The following is a 13,637-nucleotide window of genomic DNA, read 5'->3' as shown; positions in this document are numbered from 1 at the left end:
TGCCCTGCATGGGACCTCCATTAATTTTGTAGTGAGGAAATAAATTGCTTCACATCTTTAAGAGAACATTCTAATCTTCACTGCTGCTTTTCCTGTAATTTAGGACACTGTTTAGATTATTGCAAAATGTCTCCTAGAACTCATCATATTTACCCTGAAACTAAACAGTCGATTTTTTTTTTCACCTAATAAATATAGTGAGATGGGTAACTGATCACGTCTGCTTCTTGGCTCTGGATCCCAACCCCTGCACCTGTCCTGAGGTTCTCCTCACAGTTTGGTTTTTGTCATGTTTGTTATGATATTTGATTGCACCTTTGTAGTCAAGATTTCACGTCAAATTCTTCATTTTATCAGTTTTCACAGCCTGTTTGGAAGAATAGTACAGATCACTAAACGCTGGGTTCTTACTTGCCTTCCAGGGTCATGGTGGAGAGTGGGCAGAGTAATAGATTAGGTCCCCACCATCTCTCCAGTCCACATTGCTTCCAGGGATGCTACCTCTAACCCAGCATCCCCACTCCTTGGAGGCAGAGCCTTCCATCCCTTGGGGAGAGGGGAGTGTAGTGAGCAGGGAGGCATGCTGCGATGAACCCTCCACCATGCTCCAGGAATCGCCCTGCCAGTTCCCTGGAGTCCTTCTTGCCCTGGGCATTTGCATGATCCATTCGGGAAGCCTTCTCAACACTTTTCCCTCCTGGCTGCAGCATCATCTGTTGTGTGGTTGCAGCCTTTCCTCTGACCTTTCCGCTTCCTTCTTTCGAGAACTCTTCACTATCTCTGGATCGAGGAGGGCTTTCCTCGTTTCTGGTAGGATTGACAGTTAAGAACATCTTTCCAATTATTTCTATGGTTCAGGAGGAAAGAGGGCAAGGTGCTTGTTCCTGAAAAAGGAACAAGTTGAGGTAGGAGCGTTCATTTCTTTGGACAGGTATGTGCGTCAACACTGCTGTGAAGTCAAATCTGGAGGCATTAGCCTCGAGGTGAATGAATGGTCAGCAGTCTACCTTCCCCAGTAGTCAGGGGCTCCTGGCCATCCAGGGAACCATCAGCATTTTCCCAGGAACCCAAACTTTCCTTTCTACATTTTTTTTTTTTTTGGACAATCCATGAAGGAGAGAAGGAGGAAGAAGAAGAGAAGAAAGGGGAAGAAGAGAACCGTTGTTAAGAGTCTAACAATGAAAACAATACCACCCACCACGAAGGATGCTCCCTTATGACACAGCGCTTGGTTGAGCCGGCTCACCTCCTTGCAGGAAATTCATGGGATAGACGATGGCATGGTATCTGTCTATGCTGAGGGACACCAAGACGTAGGTAGAGGCGTAGAGCAGCACGACCTGGGGACGGAAGTGAGAGAAGGTGCGTGACTTCGCAGAGGTGAGGGAAGGCACATGATGCAAAGATGAGTGTTTTGTGTTGTTTTAGAAACCTGGGCACTGCATCAAGGGGAGGGCTGAGGGTTGAGTTAGGGACACTTCCTGTTCCAGGCAGCAGATTGCTGTTCTTGGTGCTGGAATTTGCATGGCAAGTGGTGACAGTTGAGAAGGCTTCCAGCTCTCATTTGCTCACTCATTCACTGGGTGTCTTGGAGACTCCACATTGCAGAATCAGTTCGTCCCTCTTTTGACATTTGCATGGTACATTTGTTTGTGATTGACTTTTAAAGCTAAACTAATTTTCTCTGCCACAGTTGATATTCCAGAGTAATTAGAAACAAATGTTCGTTTGCCTTTTATCAGTGAGAGATGTTGAGAGATGATACTAAAAAGGTTTTGGTTTCAGGGAGCTGGTCTGAATCATTTATCATCATCCGAGCTGACACTGTCGACACACCCCTTTCTCATCCACCTCTCTAGCAGAGCTGTTCTCTAGGGTCGGCCTTGGGTCTCCTCCGATTCCTTCCTGCCCTTTCTTTTATTAACCTCACCCATGCCCTTTAATTATCCTGAGTGTAGTGTTATTTGCATGCTTTGCAGAGAAGGAAATTAGGATATAAGAGGTTAATATCTCTTATGTGAAGAGCATACTCCAAATGTAATTAGATGAAATATCTTTGAAAGGATGATCAAGGTGGAAAACTTTCAGCTAACTTGGAGCCTCGTTTCTCCTAAGAGCCCAGCTATCTCTCTGCTTCATAAAATTTGGGTCAATGTAGAGCGTGTAGAAGAGAAGTGTGAAGTCCGAAGTCTAAAGGGGAGTGTCTGGATTTCTTCTAAAATGAAATGGAAATAACATGACTTTGGCAATAACCTTTGTCTGAATCTGTACTTTTTTCTCTTTCCCTAGCTCAGACAAATAACAATCGATGACATTGTTCTCTATTATTTTTGTTTCTATAACACTATCACAAATGTATCCCAGAACTAATGTGGAGAAAGTTGCTGCAGGAAGAAGTTTCTGAGGACTGACCGAGGACCGAAGGCCCCGTGAACGATATCAGGAGAAATTTTCCTCTTGCTAAAAAGGTGATATATGGACAGAAAGAAAAACGGTGGCCAAATTGCACCCCCGAATCAGACAGCTATCCCCAGAAAGAAAACTGGGTTTTCCACGTGTTAACCATGAATTCAGTTGAGGAGATGGCATCAGAGACGGACGGGCAGGAGAGCTCCCAAGGGTGAACCCTGTGGGGGCGGAATGTCATGGTGAGACGGTCATAAGAATCGTGGCCACCTGTGGCTGTACTGAGTGAGGTGGCTGACACAACTCCAGAATCTGGGGCAGGAAGACGGTCCCAGTAAAGAGTGCCTAGAGGAGCAGGCAATGTTAATAGAAAGAGATCTGTTTTGAGATACAGCCAAAAAGAGTATTTAATTTCAAGAGTCTTTAAACATCTAGGCAGGGTAAAAAATATATATATTAAAGTTTACATAAAAGAAATGCATCTCAACTTGTCCTGCTTTTCTCCACAAAAATAAATGCCAGAAAACAGTATAAAAACATGTTCAGTTTTGAAAGAAAAATTATGATCCAAGAATTGTGTGAATATCATTTCTGTGCCACAGCACAGAATAATTTTCTTCGATATGTAAGAAGGAAGAAAACGTAACATCACATAGTCTTTATGAAAAATTTTCCTGGAGAAAATATTTCTGCTGTTTGAGAATTGTTTCAAAATTAAGAACTCAAGAAGAGGGAATACGATTGAATAATAGCAGCTATGGGAAGCAATTAGTCAGAAAAACACAACATGTTTCCAAAATAACTATAAATATAGTTAGGAAACATTTCAGGAAAATCTGGGACGTTGAGTGAGAGGAGAGGGTAGAAGGAAAGAAATCATGTTAAATTTTCATTTAGACATTTTAGACATTTTTTTTTACTTTGACGGAGACATATAAAATTTAAAATTAAAGATAAGCTATAATAGAGTGGAATAAAATTGGAGAAAAATTATTAATTTCCTATGGCTACTCGTAAGACATTACCACAAACTTTGTGGCTAAAACAACGTAAATGTATTCTCTCACAGTTCCGGAGACCAGAAGTCCAAAATCAGTTACACAGGTTAAAATCAAGGTGTTAGCAGAAACACTCTTCCTCCAGAGACTCTACGGGACAATCAGGACCTTGACCTTAACAGCTTCAGGTGGCTGTGAGAATTTCTTGATTTACGGCCACACCAATCCCATCTCTGTGTCTGTGGTTACAATGCCTCTTCTGTCTCTGTGTCAAATCTCCCTCTGCTTCCCCTTGTAAGGGTACATATGATTGTATTTGGACAGAATAATCTCTTTATTTCAAGATCCTTATCTTAATTGCATCTGCAAAGTCTTTTTTTTTTTCCATATAAGGTAATATACATATGTTTCAGAGATTAGGATTTGAATATCTTTTGGGGCTATTTTTCAAACTACTATAATTAATAATCAAATAAGAAAAAACAAGTAACGAGGAAAAAATTTGACACAGAGAAATTAGAATGAGGTAACTGAAACAAATATTGACCAAGCACTATTTGTCACAACAAATACAAATGACTTAAGCTCCTTTACTAAAACAAAGACTGTTTACAAAACGTTTCTCAAGTCTGACGGTTTAGAAGAAAAATCTGTATGATGAAATGATTATCAAAGTGTAAAAATGGAGTGATAGAAAAATGGCCAAAGGTGTATCAAGCAACTAAAAACTAAAAGAAGGCATTCATTACAATAGCACCGTTAGACTAATTAAATTCAAAACAAATAGCACTACATGGGATAAAGGAATTATTTATATTTATAAATGATACAATTCATAATGGCAAGTGAATATTAATAAACTTATATGAAACAAATAACATAACACTAAATATATACTACTAAAATGTTCATTTGTACAGAGGAAAAACACAGTAATACATAGATAGGAAAAATTAAATATATTTTATGAATAATACACATTATTGTAAAATATCTAGGTAATATTTCAGAAATTGGTTATAAACTAAACTACCAAGGGAAAGAAAAACCCTCAGTGGATTCCAAAAACTGGAACTTTTGCAGTTCATATATTTAAAACAACCAGCAATAAAAACTGAAATTAGTATCATGGGTTTTTTTTAATACCACTTGGAAATTTAAACACCCTTATAATTAACTTGAGTCAAGAAGGAAATCAAAGTACAATTATAGTCAATTCATAAATGTCAACAATGAAAATTCTACACATCAACAACATATGGGATACCATTTGGAGAACAGATGGCAGCTTGAGGACATATGTTTGAATTCTCACTACCCCACCCTTCAATTCTGACAAAAATGACCTAGGAATAATGAAGCCAAAGAAAATTTTGCAGAGAAGTGAGACTTAAAGGGAGGAAAGAGAGATATTTTATTTTTAAAAAGTGCCAGTTTGGATTCATTTAAAGGACAAGTCCTGGGCGGACTTAAAAAAATTTAATGAACTTCATTTTTAGAACAATTTTAGATTTACAGAAAATACTGAACAGGTAGCACAAGACAGTTCCCATACTAACGCCCCCCACCCCGCACTTTCCCTTATTATTAATGTCTTACGTTAGTGTGGTCCATTTGTTAAACTTGATGGACCCATATTGACACATTAATATAAAGTGTGTGGTTTATATTAAAGTTCATTCTGAGTTGTACAGTTCTATGGGGTTTGACAAATGCATAATGTCATCTACCCGCCATTACGGTATTATACAGGGAAGGTTCACCGCCCTAAAAGTGCCCTGTGCCTTACTTATTCAATCCCTCTAAATCCCTGGCAACCACTGATCGTTTTTTACTGTCTCCACAGTTTTGCCTTTTCCAGAATCTCGCGTAGTAGTAATCGTACCGTATGTTGCCTTTTCAGACTGGCTTCTTTCACTTAGCAATGTGCATTTAAGATTCCTCCTTGACTTTTCATGTCTTGATAGCTCATTTTTTTATTGCTGAATAATATTCCATCATATGGATATACCATGTGATGGTTTAGTTATCCTCTATGTCTTTTTGTTACTTGATAGCTCGTTTTGTTTTGCTGCTGAATAATATTTCATCATATCAATGTGCCAAAGTTTATTTATCCATTTGGCTTTTGAGGAACATCTTGCTTCCAGATTTGGGCAATTATGAATAAAACTGCTATAAAGATTCTCATGCAGGTTTTTGTGTGAATGTAAGTTGTCAACTCAATTGAGTAAATACCTAGAAGCACAATTGCTAGATCATATGGTGAGAGTAGGTTTAATTTTATAAGAAACTGCCAAACTATCTTCCAAAATGGCTGGCTGTACCATTTGAATTCCCACAAAGAATGAATCAGAGCTTTTGTTGCTACACCTTCCCGCTAGCATTTCATATCATTGTTTTTTGGGGGATTTTGGCCATTCTAATAAGTATATAGTGGCATCTTGTTTTAATTTGCAATTCCCTAATGTCATATAATGTTGAGCTTCTTTTCATATGCTTGTTTGTCATCTGTATATCTTCTTTAGCAAAGTGTCTGTTCAGATATTTTGCTCATTTTTAAACAGGTTGTTCATTTTCTTATTGTTGAGTCTTAAGAGTTTGTTGTATATTGTGGATACAACTCCTTTGTCAATAACGTGTTTTGCAAACGTTTTTTTCTTATTCTGTGCCTTGTCTTCTCATTCTCTTATGGTGTCTTTCACAGAGAAGAAGTTTAAAATGTTCATAAAATTCAACTTTTCAATTTTTTCTTTTATGGATTGTGTTTGGTGTTGTAGCTAAAAAGCCATTGAGAAACCCAAACTCCCTTAGATATTCTCCTATGTCATCTTCCAGTAATTGTATAGTATTGCATATTTCATTCAGGTCTATGATCTACACTGAGTTTGTTTTTGTGAAACTTATAGATCAGTGGTTAGAATCTCCTCCTCCTCCTCTTCCTCCTCCTCCTTTTCGCACATATATGTCCAATGACTCCAGCAGCATTTTTGAACAGACTATTCTATCCTTTGTCCATTGAATCGCCTTTATTCCTCTATCAAAAACCAGTTGACTCTATTTGTGTGCGTCTGTTTCTTGGCTCCCTATTCTGTTCCATTGGTCTATTTGTTGATTCTTTCACTAATTTCATACTGTCTTTATTATTGTAGCTTTATAGTTAAGTCTTGAAATTAGATAGTGGCCGTCTTTCAACCTTGTTCTACTTCTTCAACATTGCATTGGCTCTTCTGTGTCTTTCGCCTGTCTGTGTGAACTTTAGTTTTCTTTATAAAATAACTTTGCAGGATTTTGATTGAGATTGCGTTAAATTTATAAATCACACTGGGCAGAATTGACATCTTAACAACAGCGAGGCTTCCTATCTATGAATATGGACTATCTATCCATTTATTTAGATGTTCTTTAGTTTCTTTCATCAGAATTTTATAGTTTTTTAAAATATTTATCTTGCACATATCTGGTTAGGTTTGTGCCTTAGCAGTTCATATTTTCGGTGCTAACATAAATAGTATTGTGTTTTTAATTTTAAATTCAAATTGTTCTTTGCTGGTATATGAAGAACAATTGACTTTTATATACTAACCTTTTATTCTGCAACCTTGCTGTTCTCACGTAATAGTTCTATAGGCTTTTTTGTTTTGTTTTGTTATTTTTGTATTGTTTACATAGGCAGTCTTCTCATCTGTGGACAAAATTATTTTTATTTTGTCTTTTTCAATCTGTATACCTCTGATTTCTTTTTTTTTTTTTGTCTTGTTGAACTCGTTGGACCTTCCAGGGCAATGCTAGAGTGATGAGAGGGGACATCTTTCCTCATTCCCAGTCTTTGGAGGAAAACTTGTGGTTTCTCACTATTAAGTATGAGGTTCTCTGTAGGTTTGCTGTAGATGTTATTAAGTTGAAGAAGTTTCCCACTATGTGTAATTTGCTGAGATTTTTTTTTTTTATCATAAATAGGCGTTGAATTTTGTTAAATGCTTTTCTGTGTCTACTGATATGATCATATAAATTTTCTTCTTGACATTTTTGATGTGATAGATGACATGAACTGATTTTATTTACATGTTTTATAATTGTCTCACAGTTCTGGGACCCTTTATTCCATTTTTTAATAGACATTATTTTTGGGAGAAGTTTTAAATTCACAGCACAACTGAATGGAAGGTACAGAGTTTTCACATTGGCTCACACTCTTCACATAGCACAGCCTCCCTGGACATCAAATTCCCACATAGGAGTGGTACATTTGTCACAATTGATGAACAAATGCCTGGAACCAATTCATCTTCCAGTCACTGCAGAGGGGCTCTGTGTGAATGATGGGGCATACTTCTGACACTCAGCTAGGCAACTGAAGACTGACTCTGCTTTGCCTCCTGAGCTTCAAGGTCAGCCAAAGGTGAGCGCTTAGGGCCTTCTTTGTTTCTGCCTGAGCACCACGGCAGTCCTGAGTATGCTCTTGGTCTGCCAGATTCTCAGGACTCTGAGACTGGTCAGAGATTTTCCAACCCCTGTGAACACCTCATTACCCAGCTTGTTTTTAAGCTTCAGGTTAGTCTATTGTTTTCCCCAACTGTTTTACAATACCTTAGGCCTGTGTGAAGTTAATCAATCACCTGTAATTGTTTTTGACAAATGCCTTCAGGAAAAAGGCTTTTCCCTGTGTCTGAGTTCTGAATCAAATAAAAAGGCAGCCTTGCAAAGTGGGGTCTTCTAGAGAACTGCCAGACACATCCAATAATGACGATTTCCTAGGAATGAGGCTTTCTAAAGAGCTCTGGCCCTCTTCTGCTCTCTTGAGTGGCTGCCAGATGATCTGTTTTCATTATAAATATGAGCTGTTAATTTTCAAGACCACCACAAATCTAGAGACTGGAGATGAGACTGGTACAAGTTCAAACACCACAAATATCATTTTTCTTACTGAAACGCAGCCATTTTTTTTTTGAATGAATGCTCCTTGGATTATTAAAAACCTTTCATTAATTTCCAGAGTGGTTAAAAATTTGATGCTGACAATTTTTAACAGTTTTCTTGTTGCCTTTATGGAGGAGAGAATTATCAGTTTCTTATTCTGTCATTTTTGCTCTGTCACCAAAATATATTTTATATGTATAGTATTATCTGGATATTCATTGTAAGTACTGTCAGAAGGAATATTACTGACACCAATAATTCTGGATCGAAGAGATATTTTTAAGTTAACAATTACCAAAAACAGGTTATAATGTGCTTTTGAAAAATGCAAAGGTAAGTATGGCAACCAGCCTCTAAATACTCCCGATGATCCTGCCTTCTGGTTTCATTCCCATTGTGGCTCTTTTCTCTCCATATTGAATAGGGGCTGACCTGTGCGGCCAACAGAATAATGTGGATGTGACGGTGTATGAGTTCTGAGACTAGTTCTACCGTGGTCTCTTGGATAACTCATTCTTGGGAAAGCTGGTTGCTAAATTGTGAAGACACTAAGGAATATTTGTGGAGAGGCCCATGTGAAGAAGAGCTGAATATTCTGCCTAAAGTTAGCACTCACTTGCAGCTATGTGAGCGAACCTCCTTCAGAGTGAATTGTGTAGTCCTGGCCAAACCTTCCAACGCCCATTGTCCCAGTCACCATCTGATGGACCTTATGATGAGCCTTTAGCAAGATCTGCCAGGCCAAGCTGTCTCTGAATTCTCAAAGCAGAGATAATAACTGTTTATCGTTTTAAGCCACTGAGTACTGGCTTAATTTGTTTCTTGGCAATGGATACAGTAAACAATTGAAAACATTTACCTACAAGGAAGCTATAATCCTCAAGAAGAAATTTAAAAATATTTTAAATTTTAAAATATTTTTAAATATTTAGAAATTTTAAAATATTTTTTAAAATATTTAAATATACACCTGAGAAAATACCAGCTCCAGATAGTATTAAGGGATCTAATACATCTACTACAGTTACAAGATTATGCTCAGAGCACAAAAGAAGATTTTTAATTGTAACTATTCTCTGTTCATTTTCTGAAAATGGAATAACTCTATTACCAAGGCCTGAAAATAATAGAGTTAGTGAAAATTATAATCTTGCTTATGAATATAGATGCGAAGATTTTTTAAAATCCTACTGTAAAATGGAATCCAGCAAGATAAGCTTTTGTAGAAATGCATTATACCTCTCTAAAGCTACAAGAATTTAGACCTGAAGTGCTGGCATCAGAAGTACAATATGTTAATGGAAAATAATTTTAAGGACTCGGAAACAGAAGACAATCATCTTAATACCAGTTATGAAATAGTCCATTCTTTCCATACTTAGTTGAAGTGCCTTAATATGTGTTATGGACACATATGACATATTAATAATACAATATATGTATATGGTACATATGTAATATTTTATACCGAATATGTATATTTTTACAATTATACTTTTTACAGTGAAGCACATTTGACAGTCAAAATATAAATGTCTTTAATCTAAAAAATAGATATTAGCAATAACTGAGAAAATAAATATGCCGGTTATAAAAGAATTGAAAAAGAATAGGCAATTTAGAGAAGAAGAAATTCAAATGGCAATAGATATTTTAAAAAGTCCAATTTAGGTGGTACTACAAGAAATGCAAGTTAAAACAACTAGAGATAATACCTATTTTCTAACAAACTGCTGAAGCTTTTCCAAAAGAACAGTAGCCAGCATTAGGTTTATGAGAAGAGAGAAAATACAAGAAGAATTTGAAACTTTCTGGAGATTGCTTAGCCAGTGCAACAATATGGTCTGAAAGCTTGTGTCTCCACAAATCCTGAAGCCCAAGTCATGGCATTACGAGGCGGGGCCTTTGAGAGGTGATTAGGTCATGAGGGCAGAGACCTCGTGAATGGGATTGGTGGCTTATAAAAGAGGCTCCAGGGCCCCTCTGTCTCTTGAGGGTAAAATGAGAAGTCTGCATTTGAAAGAAGGTTCTCATCGGCCGCGCTGGCACCCTGATCTTGGACTTCCAGCCTCCAGAACTATGAGAAATAAGTGTTGTTTATAAGCCCTCGCTCTGTAGTATTTTTGTTTTAACAGCCTGAATGGACTGAGACAGCCAGACTATGTCAAAAGCCTTAACACTGACCCAGAAATTTTACTTAATGCTTGAAATTTGAATGCTGATGTTTTTATTATTGCTTATTTGTGTTTTCTCCATGTATGATTTTAGCAAAAGAAACACATTTAAAAATCTTACGAATTTTGCTTGTCCTTTTAACTAGGAGGAAGTAAGCAGTTTCTTGCACATCAGTGCAGGTTTTTATATTATTTTCCTTATGAGAAATGCAAGAGCTAATTTTGATGTCAGTTTGTCTCATCACATGTGGAAGATGCTACCTACCTGCAAGTAGCGGACCACTCGGCAAACCAGATCAGGTGCCAGGAAGTCTCCGGTGAATCGCCAAATGATATCTGTCAAGATGTTAACCAGTCCTGTGAAAGAGTCTAACAAAACACACAATTTAATTTCAGTCTCTTTCAAAGTTGCAGCCGGACCACAGTAGAAATCAATTCCTTGGAGTTGTTATTTTTTTTTTTTTCCCTTTTCTGATTTATCAGAAGGCCGATGAGGAACATTAAGGCAAGATAGGAATCCCTTGACTTTTATAATTGGAGCTTGTTACTACTTAGATGTAGCCATTTAGGAAGGATTTTGGTAATGATTGAAAGGGAATCATACTAATCATAGAGTTGACCTTGTAAGTTACAGAAGAGGAATTTTAAAGGGGGATTGGGGTTAGACCTGTGCTAAAACAAAGACTGTGTGAGGATCAATAAAAGGCCTGCTCAGTTTTCCCTTATGATATGTTGTTCTTGGATGAGGCCCCAGGTGGTGCTCTGGCTTGATCTGAAGCTAGCCACTGGGTATACGAGCCCCAGGGCCTTCTGGGAGGGGCCCCACCATAGGCCAAGTACAGCTACAGCCTGTGCCTTGCTTGGGGCAACCTAGCAAGAGCTACCAAGCAATCTATAGATGGCTGCCATCTGTGCTGGACTTGGCGGTGCCTGGAGAGGCTAAGCTGCAAACTGAGGTTGACTGCCGATAGTGCTGGACTTGGGGCTGCTCAAGTAAAGGTATGGAACATGCTGAGGTCAGATGCTGCTTGTTTGGGTTTTGTGAACCTTTGAGAGATTTTAGGAAAGTCTGCAGCATGAGCCAATACAGGCCATTTGTATGGAAAAGCCACTGGAAGCAAAATGGCTTGGTGTGCCCACAAGTTGGGGGGGGCGGAGTCTCAGGAAACCATGAGGGCGGGGCAAGCCAGGTTGTTGGAGACTCAGACATGGCGGCTGCCTGCATCTGCATGCCCAGCAGAGGAGGGCTCAATAAAGCAACAATTGCTTTTGCCAGCACTTTTGTCTGGGAGAAAGCTGCCCTTCCAGCCCTTACTCTGAAGCCAGACAATTCAGTTCCTTGCTGTATGTCCCTGGCACCTTTCAAGCTGCTGACCTAGAGCTGAAGCTCAGAGTGAGTGCATCCATCAGCAAGTAAGTCCATGCATGGCCCTTTAAGAGAAATGCCTGGGACTCCAGCTGCCCTTCATCTCACAATCTCTGCTGTTTCTCACAGTCAGAAGTTGTGGGAACCTCTTCCCAGCACTGGAACCCTGGGCTGGGAAGCCTGGACTGCAGCTGGGACTCCTCGCTTCTCTGGAGGGACCTCTGCAGCAGAGATATCCTTCCTGATTTTTAACTGCCACACGTGGGTGTGAGTCTAACCCAATCTACATCTCTGCCCTCCTAATAGTCTCGAGGTGGCTTCTTCTGTATGTCTTTAGTTATAGGACTTCTGTTCAGCTAGACTTCAGATGATTCTCAGTCATCCTTGAGATTGTTCTGTAGTTTAGTTGTAATTTTGTTGTGGTTGTGAGAGGTGTCAAGCACAGCATTTACCTACTCCACCATTTTCCCTAATTTCTTTTTGGGTTTACTTATTCCTTAATTTAAAAATAGTGGGCAAAAAACCCTAAACTTATATTTCTCTAGCTCTAAGTGGCTATATGAACAATTATAATAGACTCTATTAAAACTTCTTCTTTCTTTCTTTTTTTTCCCTGGAGCTCAACCTTAAATAAGTCCATATCTGGCAGCAGACTCTAAATAAAACTATGCCACAGCATTCGTTATCTGCTATTAAGCAAATGCTGCTCTATCTGATCAGTAAAGAGCTATTCAGTTACCTAAGTAATTGAGTACCTTGCAAATAAGCCTTTCCTAAATGGTAATTAATAAGACCTTGGGAACAAAGGGTACACTTTAAAGGCTTAATCACTTTTATGTTATTATTCTTGCTTTTTAAAATTTATTCAGTGAAAGATCCTAGGAAACTGTAATATTCAGGGAAGCCAAAATAGGCTTACAACAGTCTTTATTATTCCTTTGATGCAATTTCTTATAAACGTGAGTGTGGGTTTCCAGTTGGAGCAAGTATATGGGTGGAGTGGGGGGAAGTGAGGAATGAAAGGGTACCCTAAAAGGTCAGTAAGGATAGGTCAGGGGAAAAGGGTGTGAAGGACATTGATTCTAGGCACAGATGGCAGCACAAAGTCATGGAAATGAGAAAAAGTGAGATGAGAAATGACATGGCTCGTGTTCATGAAACAACATCAGTTCCTTGTTGCTGAAGCCTAAAATAGCAGCTGGAAGTGGCGAGAAAAGGGCCTGGAGAGACAAAAATCCAGACCTTTTAGGGTCCCATGTGCCAATTAAAGGAGCTTGCATTTTTCCTCTACACTGTGAGAGCTGCTGAATTTTTATGTATCTCAACACATGTTTTCAATAGGTTTCTTTAGTTACTGTTGTGGGGGGAATCAATCTGATAGCTCCGATATTGCAGCTACCATTATACTTGTTAGGATACTATGCAGACATTCAAGAAAGAGATAATTAGTACTTAATGTATGTCAAATAGGAATAAGGATATAGAGAAGGACGCAGGTTTGAGATATACCTTACAAGGTAAAATGAGGAGGAATTGGTGACTGAGTATTCGATATTTTGGATGTGAGGTAGAGCAAGTCCACCATGTGTTATGGGTTCCTGGCTTGGGTGTCCCTGGAAACCAGAATGCCAGTCATTTTATGTCTTCATCCCCCAGGACACAGGAGGATAAGCTCATTATAGGACACAGGAGGATAAGCTCATTATATTTGGGTTGTTTTCAGTTTTCAGCTATTCTAAATAAAGCTGATATGAATATTCATGTGTAGGATTT

The 13,637-nt window shown here is 38.5% G+C and overlaps 1 protein-coding gene across 3 annotated transcripts in view; it reads right to left on the bottom strand.

Annotated features, from left to right (window-relative positions):
• NPSR1 (neuropeptide S receptor 1) overlaps positions 1 to 13,637 on the bottom strand; it is a 108,201-nt gene that overhangs the window by 26,463 nt on the left and 68,101 nt on the right. For 2 of the 3 annotated variants that reach the window (XM_039862731.1, XM_039862730.1), the window contains exons 3-4: positions 10,764 to 10,867; positions 1,247 to 1,340 (exon numbers count right to left, since the gene is read on the bottom strand). The exons of the other annotated variant lie outside the window; for it this stretch is intronic. In XM_039862731.1, the coding sequence (XP_039718665.1) occupies positions 1,247 to 1,340; positions 10,764 to 10,867 (198 nt within the window). The remainder of the gene's footprint in view (positions 1 to 1,246; positions 1,341 to 10,763; positions 10,868 to 13,637) is intronic. 3 annotated transcript variants of the gene reach the window in all.

This window comes from Pteropus medius, unplaced genomic scaffold (genome assembly GCF_902729225.1).
Source record: "Pteropus medius unplaced genomic scaffold, Ma_sr-lr_union100, whole genome shotgun sequence".
Lineage (NCBI taxonomy): Eukaryota > Metazoa > Chordata > Mammalia > Chiroptera > Pteropodidae > Pteropus > Pteropus medius.
This window is presented reverse-complemented; position numbering and strand designations above follow the sequence as displayed.